This window comes from Gekko japonicus, unplaced genomic scaffold, assembly GCF_001447785.1.
Source record: "Gekko japonicus isolate JY-2015 unplaced genomic scaffold, Gekko_japonicus_V1.1 scaffold2052, whole genome shotgun sequence".
Classification (NCBI taxonomy): domain Eukaryota; kingdom Metazoa; phylum Chordata; class Lepidosauria; order Squamata; family Gekkonidae; genus Gekko; species Gekko japonicus.
Window position 1 is genome coordinate 249,991 of NW_015174899.1, and position 21,341 is coordinate 271,331.

Sequence of the window (21,341 nt, forward strand, 5' to 3'; positions counted from 1 at the left end):
AGGGCTAGAAACAGACTTGGAGCCTCCCCCTTTAAAAGCAGGCATTCAGATTAATTCAATTAGCTATAATTTAACTGCCCCCTTAAAGATTTAAATACCCCTGAACAAAAAAATCATGGCTATAGGCCTGGTTTTCTTATGTTCTTAATTTTAGGCACTACCCCGATGTTAGTAACCGTAGCAGAGGAGCAGGGCCGGCTCACCCACTAGGCAAACTAGGCATTCGCCTAGAGCACGGGCCGGCCATTAGGGCGCAGGAGGAGAGGCAGGGGTAGTCCACAGGAGCCTGGCATGCTCCTGGCACTGGGAGCCAGAGGAGCGCCCTCTCCATGAAGCTAGGCACCGTGCGCCCCCTCAAGCCAGCCAGCCAGCTGTGGTGCCACGCTGCCAGGAAGTGCCAAGGTCCACCCTCCGAGGTCTCCACTCCACCTCCCATACCCGCCCACCTTTCTCCGCCCACCTTTCTGCCTCCCTACCCTCCTTCCCGTGCCGCAGTCGGTGCCCCAGGGGGGGCCTCGGAGCCGATATCTCGCCTGGCTCGGGCTCAGAGAAGCCGCCCAAGCAGCAGCAGCAACAGCAGCAGCCTTTCCCTAGATTGCACTGGCTGGGCAGAGGGGGGTGGGCCCCAAGTCCTGGCTGTGCACGGTGGTGGCAATGGGGCTGGGCAGCCGGAGCGGTGGTGGAGTGCATGGGTGGCCACCTCTTGCTGCTGCTGCTTGCCCTAATGGTGGTGCTGCTGCTAGGTGCCGCAGGTAAGGACCGAGATGGGGCTGGCCACCGGCATCCCCTCCGCTGCCCTCCCTCCATGCTGGGCACCCTGTCAACTCAGGCTCTGCAGCACTGCCCCAGCAGAGGAGGAGGAGGCGTGGTGGGTGCTTCAACAGCAAGGCCCAGGGAGTGGGTGGCAAAGCCAAGCTCCGCCCCAAGGTGCCGCACGCCAGTTGGGAGGTCTCCAGTCCCCACTGGGAGGTTGGCATCTGCGCTCGCCTAGGGTGCAGGAACACCTCGGGCTGGCCCTGCAGAGGAGCTACTGCCAAGATTAGATTAAGAGGAAGTAGATTTGGAGGAAGCTGTCTTTGTAAATTAACCACCCCTGAAAACAAATGAGACAAACAACAATGTATATAGTAACTGTATAAAATTGTACAAAGTTTTAATCCAATGGCACCTTTAAGACCAACAAAGTTGGACAAGGCACTTTGCAGCTCACATTTTTTTGTGCACTACATTACCCTCAGTTTTTTGGTGGGTAAAAACATGTTGTAAAGCCATGGATCTCAAACACTGGGTAGTTGTCAAAAACATGGAGGAATATACTCAATAGACCCTGAGTTTTGCTAGCTACATAATTTTCCAAACAGAAATTGGCATAATATCATGTTTCTTTTCCTTTAGGTACAATGGACCATCTTGCACTGAGAAGGACTCTAATGGACATATTTTGTATTTGTTAATTTTGTTTGGATGTCCTGAATCCACTAGTGGAGACTGAACTGGCAGAAGGATGTGACTTACCGGAGTAACAAGTGGTTTGCCAAGGAATTTTTTGCTGATTAGTGTGTAACTTGAACTGTTCAGAGAAGCATGCTTTGAGGGCTAATGTAGTCAAAGAAAGTTTTGCCATCTACAACTGCTGTCATCTGAATTTTAAAATGAATACACCATTGGTTCCAAACAAGTCGTGCTACAATCTAATACAGGACAATAGAAATGAGATGAAAAATAACAATGAAAACACAGTGACTATAGGAGACACAAATGCCAATCAAATAACCTCAGAGGTTAGAACCCCTGGAAGGAAGGTGGGGACCAATGATTTGGCAGGAGAAACTCGCTTGAACATTGGCAAACCAGAAAATAACACACAACTCGATTCAGAGAGGAACAGACTTCAGGATACTACTGGTGTGTCAGAGGTGAGACTGCCCACTACCACCAACAGGGAACTACATAAGGATTATAGAGCCGATGGGGCTAAGGACATGTCAAAGATAGTCCCTATTAGCCGGGGACATAGTTTGTCCAATTTGAGGATTAACACAAATGATACATTTTCAGTGGTTCTTTCAAAAAGTGATGCTGATCTCATTCAGCATGTTTCAAAGGACAGAATGCCCAGAAGGATTGAGCCTGAAGGGATAAAACGTCTTTCCTTGGGAAGGTCAAGGAAACTTACGGCTAAAACAGAAGCTTTTGGAAGAGAATTTGTTGGCCGTGTATCAGGTAAGCGTTTGCTTTCTGCATCTCTGGATTCCATCGACACTTCACATCATTTGACTGGAGATACTGAAACATCTCAGAAAGCATCAGTGGACCATTTTTTAGGTATGGCCTCAGATGGAAATATCATGCGTTATTCTAAATCTACCTCGGAAACAAAGAAAATAAATGTTTCTGCAACACAAATGAGTGTGGACAGTGCACCAAATTTCATCAAACAAAGCACATCACATCCTTCTCATGCAGATCAGCATTTAACTGTTAAGTCCAATGATATTTGGAGCAGATCAGAAGCACAATTAGATCATAAGGCTGATAGGAGAGGGAAATGGGAGTTGAAGAGTCCTCTGTCTTCACAGCCTAGGAGTCTTTGTCAGCAAAAAATGGACAGGGTTATAATGGCCGAGTTTCTTAGATGTCAAAGGGAAGAAAATAATGTGGTGCAGTATAAAAAGGATTATGAGGCTGAAGTACACAAAGTGAAGTCCCTTCACTCGCAAGATGATGATCCGTACTCAAAGGAGGTGGTTGACTCCATGAATGACAGATCATTACGTGGTAATAACTATTCTAGTTTAGGAAGAGGAAGTAGCCATAGTGAGAGTGAGGCAGTGAATCAAGTTAGGGAGAAATATGTAGTTGAAAAGGAGGCAGATGCTGCGTTCTGTCTTACTGATGAGAACAAACCCAGTAGCAAACTGACACCAACAAGAAACGAAAACATGCATGACACTGATTCAAGTTGTTCTCAAGCAGTTGGTGGGCATATGTCTTTTGTACATAGCATTAATCCACCTGACGGCAAACATTTGAATGATAATGAGAGTAAGCTGATGCTAATCAAAGAGAACAGCGAACACTTTGCTGGGCCTGCCTCTGATCTCCCGGAACAACCAGAAATGCTCGATACAGAAAGTGAATTAGATGAACATTCCAACATCCAGGACAATGGTTTAGAAACTGCAAGCTTTTCAGTTCAGGGCAAGAAGACACTTATGAAGAAACACATATCAAATGACCTCCTGGAGAGCTGTAATGTATCCTCGAGAACAGATACCTTTGTATGTGCCCCAACTCCTTTGCGCCCTGTAGCAACTGTGAACTCTAATACTCACCCCACACTATCCAATGGCAATTTGAAAAATCTTTATGCACTTCATGTTGACAAGCTGTCACCCACCGCAGTCCTACCTCCCTTTGATGGTACACAGTTGTTAAGCCTATCCGCAAAAGTGCCTAATAAGACTGCCTGCAATAGCAGCATCCCTAAGCCAATCCTTGTAAATTCCAATGACCCCCATCCATCTAAGAGCGATGGAATCCATTCAAACTGTATTGAAAAGCCGGAAGAAAATGTTGAGACAAAGCCAGACGTCCCCAAACCCAAACACGTGAGACCTAAAATCATCACTTACATCAGAAGAAACCCCCAAGCTATCAGCCAGCTTGACCATTCATTCACCACATCTGGATTACCCTATGGGCCACCAGGCTGTGGTGTGCCAGTCACAAAGGAATCAAATAACTCGAATGATGGAGAGATTAAGCCAGCTAACATGCTCTATGACAAGTTTAAACCTGACCTGCAGAAACCTCGGATTTACAGTTCTGGACTCATGGTGTCTGGCATTAAATCCTCTGGCCACCATTTCAGTCAAATGGGTGAAAAGTTTCTACAAGAGGTAAGACTCAGCCATGTATGATCTTTGCATTCGTCCACTGGCTTTTCCAGTGGAAAATAAAGTACATGAGTGTGAGGAGGGGGGGAGCACAAGACATTTGGATAACTGAATGTGTGTGTTTAATAATGCAGTGTTACATTGGCATGGGATATGGAGAACAAAATGGTTCTAATATAGACCACTTTCTTAAATTTCTCCTTTCTCCTATACCTTCCTTTCCTTTTTAAAAAAGGGGGAAAAGAAAATGGCCAATAATCTTTATCTGCTTGATTTTAGAATACTACATGGCTTTTATTTTTTTTTAATGAATGTAATCCATTTTACCATGGCTGCTGAAGAGGGACCCTCTCGTCATCAGTGCTAGCTGTGTTGGAGGAGACTGAATGAATCCTACAATCACAAACACCCCATAACGTACTCCTCCAAGGAATCTTTCCCAGCTGGTTCACCCTGTTCCTAGGGACCCCTCACTCATGCTCTTCTCCCATGACAGAAAAGCACTGTAAGCTGGTCTAGTGTAATTAGGTTTGCCAACCTCCAAGTGGGGCCTGGAGATCTCCCACTATTGCAATTGATCTACCGATGTTCCCCTGGAGAAAATGGTTGCTTTAGAGGCTAGAGTCTACGGCACTGTACCCTGCTGAAGCCCCTCCCTTCCCCAACTGCACCCTCCCCAGGCTCTGTACCCAAAATCTCCAGGTATTCTCCCCACCTCCGAAGCCCACAAGCCTAGCTGCAATCATGTAAATTAATTTTTGAGGAAGTGGTCTGTGCCACATTTTAGTCTTTGCAGAAGTTGTGTTAACATTAGGGTTGCCAAGTGTATCTTCGCCAGGAGCAGGGGACTCCCGGCCAGCGTCTTGTGCATGCGCACGCGCACAAAGCGTGTGCGCACCGCACACACGTCACCCGGAAGTGACGGGAGGACACCAGGCACGCTGGGGGTGGGGCCACGGCCATACAAGGGAAAACCATAGAGTTTTTCCTTGTATGGCCGTGGCCCCGCCCCCAACGTGCCCGGCATGTCCACGTCACTTCCGGGTGACGTGCACGTCGGGGTGGAGTTCCCCCCGGGGGCCGATCCAGCGCCGCCAGGGAACGGGCCTCTGGGGCAGGGGTTTCCCCGCCCCCCATGGGGACTTGGGATCCCTAGTTAACATGAATTAATGCTAACCCTGCTAGATTGCTGCAGCAGTTATGTAAAAGCATTTACATTATCTACAGATGCTTTCTGTACAGAATGTATCTTCAAATTTTCTACAAAAGATTAAAAGCCAGTAAAATAATGGCAGGAGATCCTGTAGTTCTAGTTTAAGGGCAGAAATAATATTTCTCTTGGCAATAGACCAAGGGACATGTTAAAGGAAAAAGTCTGGGTCATGTTCGAATGAACTGTCACAGAACTTCTGGGCCAGTCTTAAGTGAGGAATTCATGGCCAGGACCCAAAGTGCCCTGTGTTCTTTGTCTCATGCACGTTGCAAGGTTTTTGCCCAACACCAACTTCTTGCTCCTTTCTTAAAGCTTGTTCTGGAGGCAACAAAGATCTTCTGGAGCCTGGAGCATGTTTAATATGTCATAAGGACCTACATACAGCCTGATCAGGAAACCAGTCGCTTCCTTGTGTATCAGAGAAATTATTTGTGCATGTGCAAAGAACTCTTTGGACTGTGGCACATAAAACACCTGTCTGTGTAGATTTGGATCCCTGGGGGACATGTAATAGCTGATTGTCACATGACCTCTGTAACTGTGCAAGGGGACTTTTAATATTGATGCAGCTCATTGTAGCCCCTGCTATATCCAGTAAAGCACATGAGAGTTTGCACTGTCAGACTCAACCTTAGAGTTGCCAGGCCACAGCCAGCAACCCCCAGGAGGAATTGGAGGCAGGGCCTACCAGCATTGTGGCCCTGCATATTTATATAACTCCTGGTAAAAACAGGAAGTGACGTTGGTAGATGCTCTTGTACTTACAAATGCTAGATTGTATCACCGCTGTGACGTAAGTGCGCCAGTGTGATGCTGGTGCACAATCCATTTTCTCCTGCCGTTTCCTGAGTCAGGATGTTGGTAGGCCTGGCATCCCTAACTTTCATCCTTAGAGAAGTTTCTTGATGACTAATTACTGCATGGCTTTCAGTTATCATCATCAAGTTGTTTTCAGGGCTAGTCTTTGGTGTAATTAAGGTTGCCAAGTCCAGGTTGGGAAATTTATGGAGATCTGGGGGCAAAGCCTGGGAAGGGTGGGTTTGAGGAGGGGATGAACCTCAGTAGAACATAATGCCATAGAATCCACCCTGCAAAGCATCCATTTTTCTCCAGAGGAAATAATCTCTGTATTCTGGCTAGTTGTAATTCTGAGAGATCTCCAGCCTCAACCAGGAGGTTGGCAACCTGTGTTGTAATGGATTTTAGAGGGGTCCTTCAGAGTCTCCATAGAACTGAACCCAGCCTGTTAGAATGAAACCAAATTGTGCATTTAATATATTCAATTTGGGCCAAGAGGCACTAATTCCTGGATTGCCAACCTCCTCAAATTAAAACAACTACTACCACCACCAGTGTATATACTGGCATTTTTATTGTATCAATGTAAGGCAAGGCACATATTCTATTTTGATCAAAGAACAACCTAGTTGCCACAACAAGCTAAATGTCTGTTGAATCTGGTAATTTCTCTAGACTGTAATGAACCAAGAGGAATCAAATCCAATAACAAAGAATGAAATCAAAAAGAAACAAAAATGGTAATGTTGGCTGATCCTTGTATTGTATGAGGTGAAACTTAATTCTGAGTAAATGTGCTGCACATATGGAATGAAGAGAAGAAAGAAATCATTTATCCAATATGTGTTAAAATATTTTTCCCCAGACAGTTAAATGCTTGATTTTTAAAAACAACAACACAATTTTCTGCTAAACAACATTTATTCCCTTTAAAATATTTAGTTAAGATTCATCCTTGAAGTTAGAGAAACCGTTTTCTATTTCCATGAGCTTCTCTACTGTGCTACCTACAAAAGATAAAAAGCAAGCAAGCTTGCAGCATTGCATAGATAAGCCAAGCTGATTAAAAATGCATTAACTCTGTATTTGCAGAATCCCTTTCTAGTTTTAAAAAGAATTTACTGTTGCGGCATTCATATCCGATACAGCAGGATTATTCAGAGTGTATGAAGAATTCTGGGCAAAGTATGTTAATTGGAGGAAAAAAATTAGTTGGATATACTTTTTGGAAAGAATTTCTAGAATGAATTCAGCAGCTGTGAATTTAAAGACAAGCAAAAAGATCTTTCAAAGTGAAATAATTTCATTCATGCATGCATTCATTGACTAGTCTACTAATATAACAAAATGTAATTGACCTTTCAGATAATTTATAAAATTGAGTACCCCCAAAAAATGGTTGCTAATTTTATTTAGATATAATCAACTTTTAAAGGGCTAAAATTAATGGTTGAACATTTGAACATGAAACAGAGATTAAAATACAGATGTTAGGTCCAGATAAAGTTTTCCATATATTTTCTTGTGTATCGCACGTGAAAATAATGGGGATGAAACCCCATGCTATGATTCCTTTTGAGTAAGATGGCTCCAGTGTAGGTTTGCCAAGCAAGCAGTGCCTGGCAACTGGAGGGAGGGGCTGTGGGTGAGGATATGGGGGAGCATGCAACACTGGTTGCAGCATCACATTACTTTTAATAAAAAACCAGAAATGCTAGGAATTGCTAGAAACTCTGTGGTTTTATCATAGAGTTTCCAGCGATTCCTAGAGTTTCACAGGATTTTAAAAAAATCTTCCACTGCTGCTCTGAGTAGTGGTCAATAATGGGAGTGGAAAGCAGGGGATCTCCCACTCCGACTGCTCCGATGATTCCACACACTGAGTTACCTCACAAGGAGTGAGTGGGCATGTGGGCTGGCCCACCCCCACTTCAGCACAATACCTATCATATGCAAGCCCCTTTCCTGTGATCAGCAACATTCTGAGGGGAGCCAGTGTGGTGTAGTCTGGAGAACTGGGGTCGATTCTGCCCTTCTCTACTTGAAGCCGGGCTAGGTGACCTTGGGTCAGTCACAGTTCTCCCAGTCCCCCCCCCCAATAAGCCTAGCTTGCTGCACAATGTGAAAAAAGAGCTAGAGCTTTAGGCTGCCAGACAGTCCTAGGATCTCCTGGCTATAACACATACTTGAATTTAGCTGTGACTATCTAAGGGGTTATACCTGCTTTCAGTTTGCATATATATTCTTGAAAATACACTAACATAGCACATTGGTGTGTTGTGATTTTAACAGCAAAGTTAATGAACTATTCTAGGTTGTCATGCATTTTCAGCTCCTGGCAAGTGTTTTGATTAATTTTTAAAATAAATTTATCTCTGGCTTCACAGCTGTTTTTTGTTAACATCAAGATGAAAATCTCAAAACTGATTAGTGAGATAATGGCTTGATGAACATGTATAGTTTAAATAGGAATTCAGCACCAACTTTAAACACTGTCCTAGCAAACTGAAAGGTATGTTACTTTTTTGAACCCAAGGGCACACCCTGATCCTACCTACATATGTTTGTCTATTTTAATTTATTGGATTTCTATCCCATCTTTTCACACAAGTGCTCAAGATATCTCATATGCAGTTCCTCATACTGTACAATAGTTGCTTACAGCACATAATATCACTTGGTGGGAAGCATATGGAAGTCAGAGCAGGACTATCAAGGGGGAGAGGTGTGTAGATTCAATCCCATTTGCCCCTTGTGGCAGCATCCTGGCAACAGACAAAGTAATAGCTCCTTGATGCAAAAGGATGTAGAATTATTTGAGGCAGTTTACTTTGCTGTAGATTTCAGTGTTGTTCTGGAAACTTAGACAAGAGGAAACTCAGGTATCCATCACTGGCCAGAAGTTGAGGACTACTTGGAGGACATCTAGAGGTGGTTTCAGGTTTGGAAGGACTGATAAAAATAACTTTACACAACTTTTCCTCATGCACATGTATGCATATTCATGTGCATGTCCAAACATACATTAGGCCTCCCATTTATCCACCCAGGGTGGGGGACTACCTGCCCCTAGCCCCAGTTTTCCACTCATGAGGAATTGAGGAGTGGGAGAAAAAATGGCCTCCGCATAGTTATGCTCTAAGAATTTCCTCTAGTCTGTATGGTAAAGACCATAGATACTAGAGGTGGCAACTTGGAGCATCACCTGGAGGTGACATCACATCCTCCCCAAACTCCACCCTTCCCAGGCACTGCCCCCCAAATTTCCCATCATTTGCCAATGCAAGGTTGGGAACCCTAACAATGCATATACTGTTCTTTCTCCTGAAGGAGAGAATGAAGCACAACTGATGACTCCTTGGTGGTGATGGAAACTGCTATCAAGTCACAGCTGACCCATGGTGACCCTGTAGGGTTTTCAAGAGACATTCAGAGGTGGTTTTCCATTGCCTGCCTCTGCATAGCAACCTGTAGACGTCCTTGGTGGTCTCCCAACCGAATACTAATCAGAGCTAACCCTACTTAGCTTCCAAGATCTGATGAGATTGTGCTAACCTGGGCCATTCAGAGGCGGCGACTCATTAGTACTTCTGTAAGGCCCAACTGCAATGACAGACTGCCTTGGAGATAATTTGATCAAAAATCATGCTATAATAAATAAATAGACGTGGCATGGCTGAAAGCTGCACATGACTCCATCTTGCAGTGCTGCTGGATCTTTTTAATTGATAGGGGTTTACTGACATCAGAGGTCATTTCGGGGGGGATCGCGGGGGAATGCAGTTCCCCCGGGTGAGGTGCAGGGGGCGGGGCACATGATGAAGCCCCGCCCCCTGCTTCCGGCCGCCCCGCTTCCAGCCCTCATTCAGCCAGGAGGAGGCAGGAGAAGAGGGAGGGTAAGTTGCTTCCTCCCCGCCTCTCCCCACCCCTGCCTGCCTGGGGCCAGGGAGGGCCTTCGCGGGGCTTCCTTGCACTCCTGCTGGCCTTGCAGGTCCACCGCCAGGCCCCTGATATCAGGGGGTGTGGCATATGCTAATGAGTTATGCTAATGAGTTCCCCTAGCTCTTTTTCTACGAAATGACCCCTGACTGACATGCATACATTTCCCAATACTGAAGAGAAGGGGATAGCATCAGTACCCTGCAGGACTCTCTATCAATACATACATCCTAGCATGTTCATACATAGAGCTGAATCATGATGACTGCTTTCAGTGGCAGCTTTAGGATTTGAAGTGAGTTTTGAACTAATAATGACCCGAGGAATGCCAGCAATCTACATATCACCCTTCAACACCAGTAAAAAGAGATTATTGGAAAGGACCAACCTCATCAGCCATGTGCTACTAGGCCTGGGTGACTCAGGAGATTGCCCTCAGCTTCACAGGAAATGAGTCCAAAGGGTATTTTCAAACACAGGTGCCTAATGCTCTAGGTATACAGTTTGATTATATAAATTCAATGCCACTGCTAACAGCATGTTCATAAAAACACTGGGCGTGATCCAGACAAAGCTATGCAATTTTACATTTCACTGACTTTACTGGGATAGAATTAAGTACTCTGTCACTGAAACCAAATACAACATAGAAGTACTTTAATTGTGCTGGATTGTCCACAGTACTTGAATGTAAGAATGGCCTTGAATCAGTTGGGTTTTCTTTTGAGTCATGTGTTTAGGATAGCCCTAAGAACATGCTCGTAAAATAAACTTTGCAGTTTGCATATTGTGGCATATTTATATGTGAAATCGAATCCCAGTGTATCTTGGGGTAGAAAAATGTTCCTCCCTCCCAGATCACCTGTTTGTGGTAGCAGAGGACATTGTGCTTCAGAATACCCTAACTCCCTGAACCTGAAAACATCTAATTGTAATGATTTCTACTATTACCTGCACCTCAGGTAATTTTGTACTGTAAGAACGTATCTCTCTATGGTGAGGTAAATATTCTTAAAGTTATCAGTAGAGGTCATCAGGTTACCAGAAAGGGATGTATCTGGAGTACCTAACATGTTCCCCTAGATTGTGTTGTTTTGAAGGGGAAGATATGGGATGGGGTTTTTTATTCCGAGATATTTTGAGTAGGAGTAACAAAGTACCCATGGCAAAAGATAAATACATTTCTGGGATTGTTTTAACTTAGATGAGGGGTTTTTTTTAGAACTGCTTCTCTATGCATTCTGCCAAAAAAAGTGCAGCAGGGGTGGAAATTCACCTTCAGCTGCATTATTTTACTCTATATAAATTTGAGACTATACATTTTGCATGGTTAGTATTTTATTGTGTAGATTTTGCTTTTCTGTTGCTTGGTGGAATGGGATGGTACACGAAGGTATTAATTAATCATTCAGACAAGTGCAAATTTATTCAGGATCACATATACCCAGGAAGCTTAATTCATTTGTTCTACATTGAGAAATGTATTCATAAATTATTGTATATCACTGTTCATTTATTACTCATTAATCATACCATCTCAGTCTCCAGTAGTATTATCCAGATGCTTAACAGTAAATGTTTTCTTATTTGTCTTCTTAAAACATTGAGTGATGAGCACACTAGAATAGGCTTCCTTTGTTTATCCTGCAATTAAAAATAGTTAATTAATTTCACTGGTTCAGTTTCCTTTCCTGGTATCCTACATAATGAAAGGCATGTCACAATGAACAAGTTGTTGTCAGGATAAAATGGAGGAGAGGAGAATGATGTAAGTAGAGTTGCCAGGTCCCCTCTGGGGACTGACAGGGCATGGGGGGGTACAGTGGCCAGATCCTGGTTGGGAAACTCCTGGAGATTTGGGGATGGAGCCTGGGGAGCACAGGGACCTCAGTGGGGTACAATGCCATAAAGTCCACCCTCCAAAGCATCTATTTTCTCCAGGGGGACTGAACTCTGTAGTCTGGAGAACAACAGTAATTCCGGGGGATCCTCAGGTCCCACCTGGAGGCTGGCATCCCTAAGCCACTTAGGGTCCCGATCGAGGGCGGGGGGCGAAAGACAGGTTATAAATGAAGAAAAAAAATAATTAAAATGGATGGCTGCTGTTTGACATTAGGGTATGAAAACTAGGGTTACAGTGCAATGTTAAGAACACTTTCCTGGGAGTAAGCCCCACTGAATAGACTTAAGTAGGATTCTGACTGCATCTGTTTAGGGTTGCACTGGAAGGCCACCATATTGTTACAGAGATCATCACATTTTTCTTTCTGCTTTGCACAAAACCCAGACTAATGATCAGTCTGGGAAACATTAGCTCAGTTCTTATAAGCAGTGACGTGACCCATATATTTTAGATCTCAGAATTATCTTTTTGCAGTTAACATTTCTTGCATTCTCATGTAGGTTGGGGAAAGGCCCGTGAAAGAAGAATTTTGCCCTCCACCATATGCCCATTATGAGGTACCTCCAAGCTTTTATCGTTCAGCCATGATACTTAAGCCCCAGTTGGGCCTGGGGGCAGTTTCCAGGCTGCCATCTGCAAAAAGTAGGATTTTGATCGCCAGTCAAAGGTCTTCTGCAAGCTGCATCCATCAACAAGGTCCAATAACGAGCTCTCCCACACTTTTCCATCCTGATGCTACAGGTAATCAATGTCATTGCCTTACTTTGAATAATATTTTAATTTAATTTATTTGAATGGTGTTTTGCATTTTGGAACATTTTTCTGGTTCAACTTGTGTTATCGTGATTGAGGTTAGTTACCAATCATCGTTCAACTTGTGTTATCGTGATTGAGGTTTCCCCAATAGTTACCAATCACTCAACCATGCCACCTCGATCTGAAAACACTCTGAGTATTTAGAATTCCACTCTCTTGGTAGCAATAGGAACTTCCCCTAATATGTCCAGTATTGAAAGTAATTATAAAATTATTCAGTAGAATGGTTTGGATCGAATGCTTCCATGAATGGAGTGAGTTCATGAAAGCTAGTGTTACTGCTATGTCAATTTCCCCAGGATCTCTTTATCTTCTTCTTGACTAGGCAGCCCTTTTCTTTCTTTGTTTTTGTCTGTCCCACTCAGTTGTTTAAATGTATATAGATCTGTGCTGACCCAGTCTAGGGATCTAAGGGACCAACTAAAATCCTTCTTTATTTTTTGGTCAATAATAGCACATGAGAGGCTGATGGTAATTCAAAATTAACAAACTATTTTATTATACTTATTAGGAGAAATGGTCAAATAGGTATCAGTTTTAGGACATAGGAGGTGAACAGCCAACAGGAATGAGGTAACTGTGTATAAATATAAGCAATAAGTAGTTTGTCACAAACACAAACAGGTTTTTAAACACTGAGCAGAGATTTCTTAGCAGTCTCTGCTTAAAAAGCACTTAAAAAGTTGGTGAAGGCAGGAATATTCATCCATTCTTAATCACTTGATAGGGATCACCCCCTTCTCCAGGAGCTATTCCCCTCAGACTGAATAGGGATCACCCCCTTTTACTAGGAGTTATTTCCCTCAGGGTTGAATGGGGATCCTTCTTAACCCTCTCACTCTCTTAACCTTCCTTCCCAGTCAACTCTCATTTCTTAACTTCCACTTCTTACTGACACTCTTAACCGTATGATTCTGTTTGAATCCCCTGTCACTCAAGGTTCTCATACTGGTTTAAATCATTAACCATTTACTGTCCATCACAATATTGATTGTGACCTGAACTGTATCAAGAGGTAGCTTGGAAGACTTGTGCTTTAAATAAAACTTAATTCTTGGTAGGATTGAATCTCATTGTTGTGGCAAAAGAACCTGTTTATACTGTGTGGGAAATATGAACAATGTACAAAGATTGTCAATGTAGTACATTTATATCAGTTCAAAATTTGCTTTTTCCCTTCCCCCAGGAGCTCCCTGTGTCCCTTGAAGAGCTGATAATAAGAGTCAAACAGGGCCCCTCTTGCATGCTATGCCATACAACATGGGAGGTTACCAGTAAGAAGGAGGTATCAGCTGAAATATCCCTTAGGGGACATCTAGGAGAAGGTAGTAAAAAAAACTTCATTCCATTCATAAACATGTTGGATTCAACCCAGTCTTTCTATTATTTGTTTCAAGATTCTGAAGGTTAATCTCAGCAGCTTTGGGAGCTCTGAGTTTAATTGACTTCAAATTACACACGACTTTTCCTGGAGTGATTGCTTTCAGTGTTTCCAGTATTCTTGGAAAAGACATATTATTTCAGTTTTTGCTATCTCATGTCTATTTTCCCTTGGATGTGAAAACATTTTTTCAAGAACAGTTTGCATTACACTGTTAAGTCTTTTATATTTTTCACTTTAGTCTTGCATTTCTTCCTTTGATCTGTTACTCCTGTATATAAAGGGAATATGTTATTGAATCATATTGTATTGTGTGTTTTTTCTGATGTTCCCAGTGAATAGCCCCAAACATTGTCAGTTTCTTTATTCTTGGGAAGAATGAAGCAAGAAATTGAGAGTTAGACTCTTGCCCACACTGGCTTGTGAAAGGTAGTTGGCAGATGCTTGATTAGACAACATGGAATGTTTCTTTTGACAGCAGCTAAGTTAGGTTGTATATGTGGCTTTTGTGCTTGAGCACTTTGTGGCATTCATTAGCTGGCAACATTTTCCCATTTCCTCCTCCAAGGCTTGGCCAATTGCAGTTTTGATGCACTGGGTAAGGACTCAGTGCATTACTTTGCAGAGAACACCACAAAACTAGGAATGAAATGTACATGGTCAAGCCTTTCTTAGCTGGGAAGGGGCACACCTTTTGGAAATACAAAATAAAAATAACAAAAAAGCTGTTTTGTAAGTTGATTTTTTCCTCCTTTGGGCATAAGAATTCGTTTTCTTCAGACAAAAGAAATTCTGTGGTGCATTGCAGAGGTGGAGACAGAGGGAATGGCAAAGCCTTGTGTGACCATGCATGCACAAAATGATTACAATCCAAGTTCAGGCATTTTGATCAGTACAGATGTCCTGTTGAGAGACTGGAGCTGATTAAGAAAGTGATCAAGAAACCACACACAATGGAAATAGTTGATCTAGGAATTCAATTGTTATTGGATTTGGGGTGTAAATAACATTGGAGGTTCCTGCTTGGTATGTTGGTAAGACAAGGGAAGCTTCTCAAGAAGGTTGCATACCTCTTTTGCAGAAGTATCCTGCAGGACAGTAATGGATGTTTGTGCATCTTCACAGCAGCTGTGGTGCCCCCATCTTGAGTTTCTCCTCTTTTTGCTGTAACAGCCATTTGATGTTATCCATAACTCCTCACTGTGAGCTACTTTTTCTGTTCCAAAAGTAACCACTGCCATGACAAAGAGGTGGGAAAACTGACTGTGTCATATGTCTAAGGCTCCTAGATGCTGCAAGTGAGAAGGGGAAGAAATTGCTATGGAGATACCATTTTTGGTGGCACCTAAATGGCAGGCATAATGTGTTATTCAGTGGTCTTTCCTGCAGGGTTCTGCAAATGTCCACTGTTGTCTTTGTCCCATTCATGAAGCCTGTTGGCATGACTATGAAGAGTTCAAGGGCAGAAGTTAATATACGTCCACTGAGAAGGAAAGAGGATGTTCCTTTCCAGTTCTTGTACCACATCAAAGATAATTATATTTCTACCTTTCTCATTGGGTCTTGAAGCATCCTAATAGCATCAGTGCCAGTATTTCAACATAATAGCAGTGACCAAAATTGGAGTGTCAGATGCTTTTGGTACTCTCCATTGACATGGATGGGGGAAGTATTGGGGTTTTTTAAAGGAGCTTTAGAGTAGATTCAGCTCTGATCGTTCTAATTATAACAATATTGATTGTGACCTGAACTGTATCAAGTACATTTATATCAGTTCAAAATTTGCTTTGTCCTTTATCGATGCTCAAATGGCTGTCAGTTTAGTAAACACCATTTTGTTGATTATTTTCTCGTGTATATGCTCATAATCCTAAAGGAGGAGGGAAAAGTGAGATAATTTTGAAATTATCATTCTAATAGGGGGAAAATGCAACACTAAGTGATATAAATCTCTCCAGATCACTTGAATTTATTTCTGTGATAATGTGGTAAATTTGAAAATCATCCATTACTCTTCAGAAATGTGATGCTCCGTATCTCTGCCAACATATTTCCTCTAATTTGACACACTGTTGAGTTGCGTCGTATCTCCTTTCATCTGCCTTAATGGTTTTATGTAGCATTAGAGCAATGGAATTGAGAAAAGGCTCAGATAACTGTCCCACAAAGAAGAGAGATGATGAAACGCAAGCACTAAATAGTAGCTTTCTCAGCCATTATCCTCTGCAAACTAGCAAAGGAAGGCATTTTGTCAGGGTAAGGTAAGACAGGTTAAGAAGAACAGAAACAGGGAACAAGAATCTCTATAGTGCAGTCAGCTGCTTTGCAGCAGTCCTTTAATTTGGAAGAATAAAATTTGGAAGAATGAAAGCACATGGGGAATGGGGGAATGGGACCACAGTGATGAGCCCTACTCCTAACACATGTGTTCTCATTGGAATGTAGGTCCGGGTAGAGCTTGCCATGTCATTCATTCTCCCCAGTCAGAATGTATGAAAGAGACTAGCAATTGCTTTTACTGGAGACAGGCCATTGTTCCGTGGTACACAACATCCTTTTGCTAGCAGACAATTGCAGCTTCAGGCTATGGCAGCTTCAGCTAAAAGAAAGGAAAGAGTTCTGGAAAGGTAATTTCCTCAAATAAACAGGATAAAAGTTGGAAGATTTTATGTGTATGTTAAGTGCCATCAAGTCGCTTCTGACTTATGGTGACTATGAATTAATGACCTCCAAAATGTCCTGTGTGCTCAGGTCTAGCAAACTGAGGGCTGTGGCTTCCTTGATTGAGTCAATCTACCCCATGCTGGGTCTTCCTTTGCTGCCTTCCACTTTGCCTAGCATTACTGTCTTTTCCAGTGACTCTTGTCTTCTCATAATGTGTCCAAAGTATAGCCTCAGTTTAGTCATTTTAGCTTCTAGGCTTAAGTTAATCTAGAACCCACTTATTTGTCTTTTATATTGAATTTTATACTGAAATTTTATACTGGATGGTTAAAATGAGAGCCAGTTGTGAACAGTGTGTTTTATTTAACTACATACATAAAAGATAAAGGCAAACAAACTGCAAGAGTTAAAATACAAACTCCACCCGGAATTAGGTGTCTCCCTGGTATTAATGAGGGTCTACACACCCAACAGAGAGGTTTCTATATGCATGAAATGATAATTAGGACACCACAATTACTTTTGCAAGTGAACTCAGATTCAGTCACTATGAAAAACTTTAGCAGTGGTAGTTCTAATTCCAAAAATAAAATAATGTTCTGAGAGACTATAACATTTCTCCCCCTGTGTCTGATAGTTGACCTTTACAATGTCATATTTGTATATGTTCAATTGTGTAGAGAGAGATACCGGCTGTAAAGATCACAAGGGCACTGTTGGCAGGTGAAGACGTATATTCTATTTTAACTGTAGCACAACCCCTGTGGACTGGCCTTCCCCCTTTGCCTGGCACCTACCTTATTCTTTTCCAGGCATCTGGCCAAAACGCTCTTTTTCACCTAGGCTTTGCTTTAAAGGCTTCATCTTTTAACATCATTTCTATAGTCTTCTAAAAGAACTGTTTTATGAGATTCCTTATAAGCTGCTCAGTGTTATATGCTGGGTTTCAAATATTGATACCTTGAGAGCCAGTCTGGTGTAGTGGTTAAGTACACGGACTCTAATCTGGGAGAACCGGGTTTGATTCCCCATTCCTCCACTTGCACCTGGCTGGATGACCTTGGGCAAGCCATAGCTCTGATAAGAGCTGTTCTTGAAAAAGAGCAGTTTCTGTCAAGAGCTCTCTCAGCTCCACCTACCTCACAGCCTGGGTGTCTGTTGTGGGGAGGGGAAGGGAAAGGAGTTTGTAAGCCGCTCTGAGACACCTTTGGGTTGTGAAGGGTGCGGTATAAATCCAATCTCTTCTCTTCTTAACTGTTAATAGTTATTATAATGTTTTGTGTTTTTATATTTTACTTTGTAAGCAGCCTTGAAGAGCTTCTCTGGAAGGGGGGTGTAGAAATTTTCTACATAAATTATACACAGGAGAATGAGCCATCTATGTTATCTGGCCCAGGTATCACGTTGCCTCTAAGGACCAAGTTGGCAGAAAGGTTCCTAGGATTGTGTTTCCATTCAGCGACCCACTGCTACTAAACGAATAGTCTTTTCCATCAGAGGATTCTATGTAGGCAAGGAGACACCATCTCCAACACCTCCATAATGAAGCAGTCACTTTCTTTGCATTGCAAAAGTTTTAGCTAAGAACGATGTTAACAATCAAAGGTCTGTGACTTTGTCCATTGTGACTGAAGGAACCCAGTGTGTGAATCTGTTTCTTCATTTGAAAGGGGAGTTCAGGTTCAGGAACACCTCACAGAGATCTTGTTGCTTGAGAGGCTGGAGTTGTTACATCTAGAGATGGGTGGAACCTACTGGTTCTGCCCTAAAGATTTTTTGTAGAGCTCAGTCTAAACTATATGAGGACAACAGACTTTGGAATACCTTATCCAATTCATCCCCCAGAAATGCAGTGGGGTTTTTACCAACAGCCATTCAGTCCTGAACATATGTATGGTAATAATACTTCCCAATCACAGCATCAGAAGACGTTGTGATGCTAGGTAGGGAGGACCTTGCTCTAGACCTATGATTTGCGGATGATACGAAGTTGTTCAGGGTGGTGAAAACCAGTGAGGATTGTGAGGCACTCCAAAGAGATCTGTCAAGGATGGGCGAGTGGGCGTCAACATGGCAGATGGGGTTCAATGTGGCCAAGTGCAAGGTGATGCACATTGGAGCCAAAAATCCTAAATATAAATACACGTTGATGGGGTCTGAACTGGCAGAGACTGATCAAGAGAGAGATCTTGGAGTCGTAGTAGATAACTCACTGAAAATGTCGACACAGTGTGTGACTGCAATAAAGAAGGCCAATGCTATGCTGGGGATTATTAGGAAGGGTATTGAAAACAGATCAGCCAATATCATAATGTCCCTATATAAATCAATGGTGCGACCTCATTTGGAATACTGTGTGCAATTCTGGTCACCAAACCTTAAAAAGGATATTATAGCTTTGGGAAAAGTGCAGAAAAGGGCAACTCGAATGATAAAAGGGTTGGAACACTTTCCCTATGAGGAAACGATGACTGAGGGGTGACATGATTGAGGTTTACAAGATTATGCATGGGAAAGAGCAGGTAGAGAAAGAGGTACTTTTCTCCCTTTCTCACAATACAAGAACTCGTGGGCACTCCATGAAATTGCCGAGCGGTCGGGTTAGAACGGATAAAAGGAAGTACTTCTTCACCCAAAGAGTGTTTAACACTTGGAATTCACTGCCACAGGAAGTGGTGGCGGCTACAAGCATGGACGGCTTCAAAAGGGAATTAGATAAGCATATGGAGCAGAGGTCCATCAGTGGCTATTAGCCACAAGCTATAGATAGGGACTCTGGGGCAAGTGATGCTCTGTCTTGGTGCTTGGGGGGGGGGTCAACAGTGGGAGAGCTTTTAATGTCCTGGCCCCGCTGGTGGACCTCCTGATGGCACTGGTATTTCTGGCCACTGTGTGATACAGAGTGTTGGACTGGATGAGCCTTTGGCCTGATCCAACATTGGCATCTCTTCTGTTCTTATGTTCTTATTTGGATCCATTTAGGCTCAGGTGCCAGATTTCTTGCCATTGTGGGTGGCAACTCCTGTCCTCTGACTCCAGGCTTCTGCTGCCATTCAATGGAGTAGCAGGAGAAAAAAATAAGAGAGAAGCCACAGTCATGTGGCTGCTCAGTCTAGAAGCATGCCCGGAAGTGATGTCACAGCATTCTGTGATACTCTAGGAATCTCTAAACCTCTGTGTTAGAAACTATAGAGATTTTGGAAATTCCTAGAGTGTCACTGACATATTGATGTCACTTCCAGGTACACAAATGGAAGGGATGTCATGGTGTCAAATAATGCTGGTTTCCAGAGTTTCTACCCCCCTGTCTATGAGGCCCTCCTCTGATACAGCGAAGGAAAAGATAGGACTTCTGGTTTATGGCAACACACTGGTGGATGCATCTCCCGGACCTCCCGGGGATGTGATCTGCGCATCAGTAGATGGGAAGGCGTGGGCGATAGGTCACCACCACCCCCGAGCCTTGGCAAAAGGCTCCTAGCAATAGGGCTTTTGAGGGGCAACCTCTTCATCAGCACGATGCTGGGGAATTGACGCGCTCTTCCCCCCGATGGTCCTGTCACTGAGTGTCCGTATGGAACTAGCGCCGCTGACCGGGACAAGCGATTCCGCCCCGATGGTCCTGTCACTGAGTGTCCGTATGGAACTAGCGCCGCTGACCGGGACAAGCGTCGGAGATCGAGTAGTTGAAATGGGTTCTGAGCGAGGTCGTATGACCAACAATGAACAGTGAGTCGGGTTAAAGTGAAGACGAGAATTTTTTAAAAAGCTCCCCCTGGAAACGGCGATAAAAGCGAGCGGGGGAGGGGCCCCTCCCATACGCATGAACTAAAAAATGATATACCAAGGGGGGAGCGGAAGCAAAAGCGTTGAAATCTGTTTTGAGAGACTTACCAGAGCGCAGATAGCTTTTTAATAAGTAAACAATCCATAAAGATGGCGGGGAAGAAGACGGAGAAAGACAAACTAGCAAAAGTGAAACTAGCGGGGAGCATGAGCCCTCGACCAGAAGAGGTCACTGAGTTCTCCAAAATGTTGACAGATTCCTTGCGCCCTCCGCTGGACCAGATGACCAACATTAACCAACAGCTGACAACTCTAAATCAGAACCTTGCAATTCAGCATCTCCAATTGACTGAAACTTCAAAAATGATGGAGCAAACAGCTGAGAAGGTGAAGGAAATAGACGCTAACACTAAAAAAGTTAAGAAAAAGGTGCAAAAGCTGGGGGGAAAGCAAGTTTCGGAAGAATCTCAACTTCTACAGCTGCAAATGGAGAAAAACTTTGATCCTCCGGTTCCAAGGAGTCCCAGAATTAAAAGACAAGAATCTAAAGCAACTCTTGAGTGAAGCATTAGCCCCAGTTACAGATTTGAAAGCGGATTATATTGTAAGCGAAATGGATGTAGTCTATAGGGTCTATTCCGTATACATCAAGAAAAATAATCTGCCTGGGGAGATAGTGGTTAGATTCTTGAAGACACGTGTGAGGGATTTAATCCTGAAAGCAACTACTGGAGTACCCTTGAAAATGGGGGACAACACCATCAGGATTCTAAAAGATATCCCATTTGAAATAAGACAAAAGAGGAAGAAATATAAAGATTTGATCCTTTTTCTCCAAACAGAGAAGAAGAGAAGAGATTGGCAAACAGCATTGCCTATAGATGGTTAATTCCAGAATTCATCGTTTTCAAACTACATGGTAAAAAAGAAAAGATTGACTCT

At 43.1% G+C, this 21,341-nt stretch overlaps 1 protein-coding gene across 1 annotated transcript in view; it reads left to right on the forward strand.

The window, feature by feature from the left end:
* Positions 1 to 1,652: 1,652 nt before the first annotated feature.
* The window catches only part of LOC107121966 (microtubule-associated tumor suppressor candidate 2-like), a gene marked incomplete at its 3' end in the record, with an annotated part of 33,387 nt that continues 13,698 nt past the window's right edge, over positions 1,653 to 21,341 (forward strand). Inside the window, exons 1-2 of the mRNA XM_015424987.1 lie at positions 1,653 to 3,902; positions 12,253 to 12,493. Of these exons, the coding sequence (XP_015280473.1) occupies positions 1,653 to 3,902; positions 12,253 to 12,493 (2,491 nt within the window). The remainder of the gene's footprint in view (positions 3,903 to 12,252; positions 12,494 to 21,341) is intronic.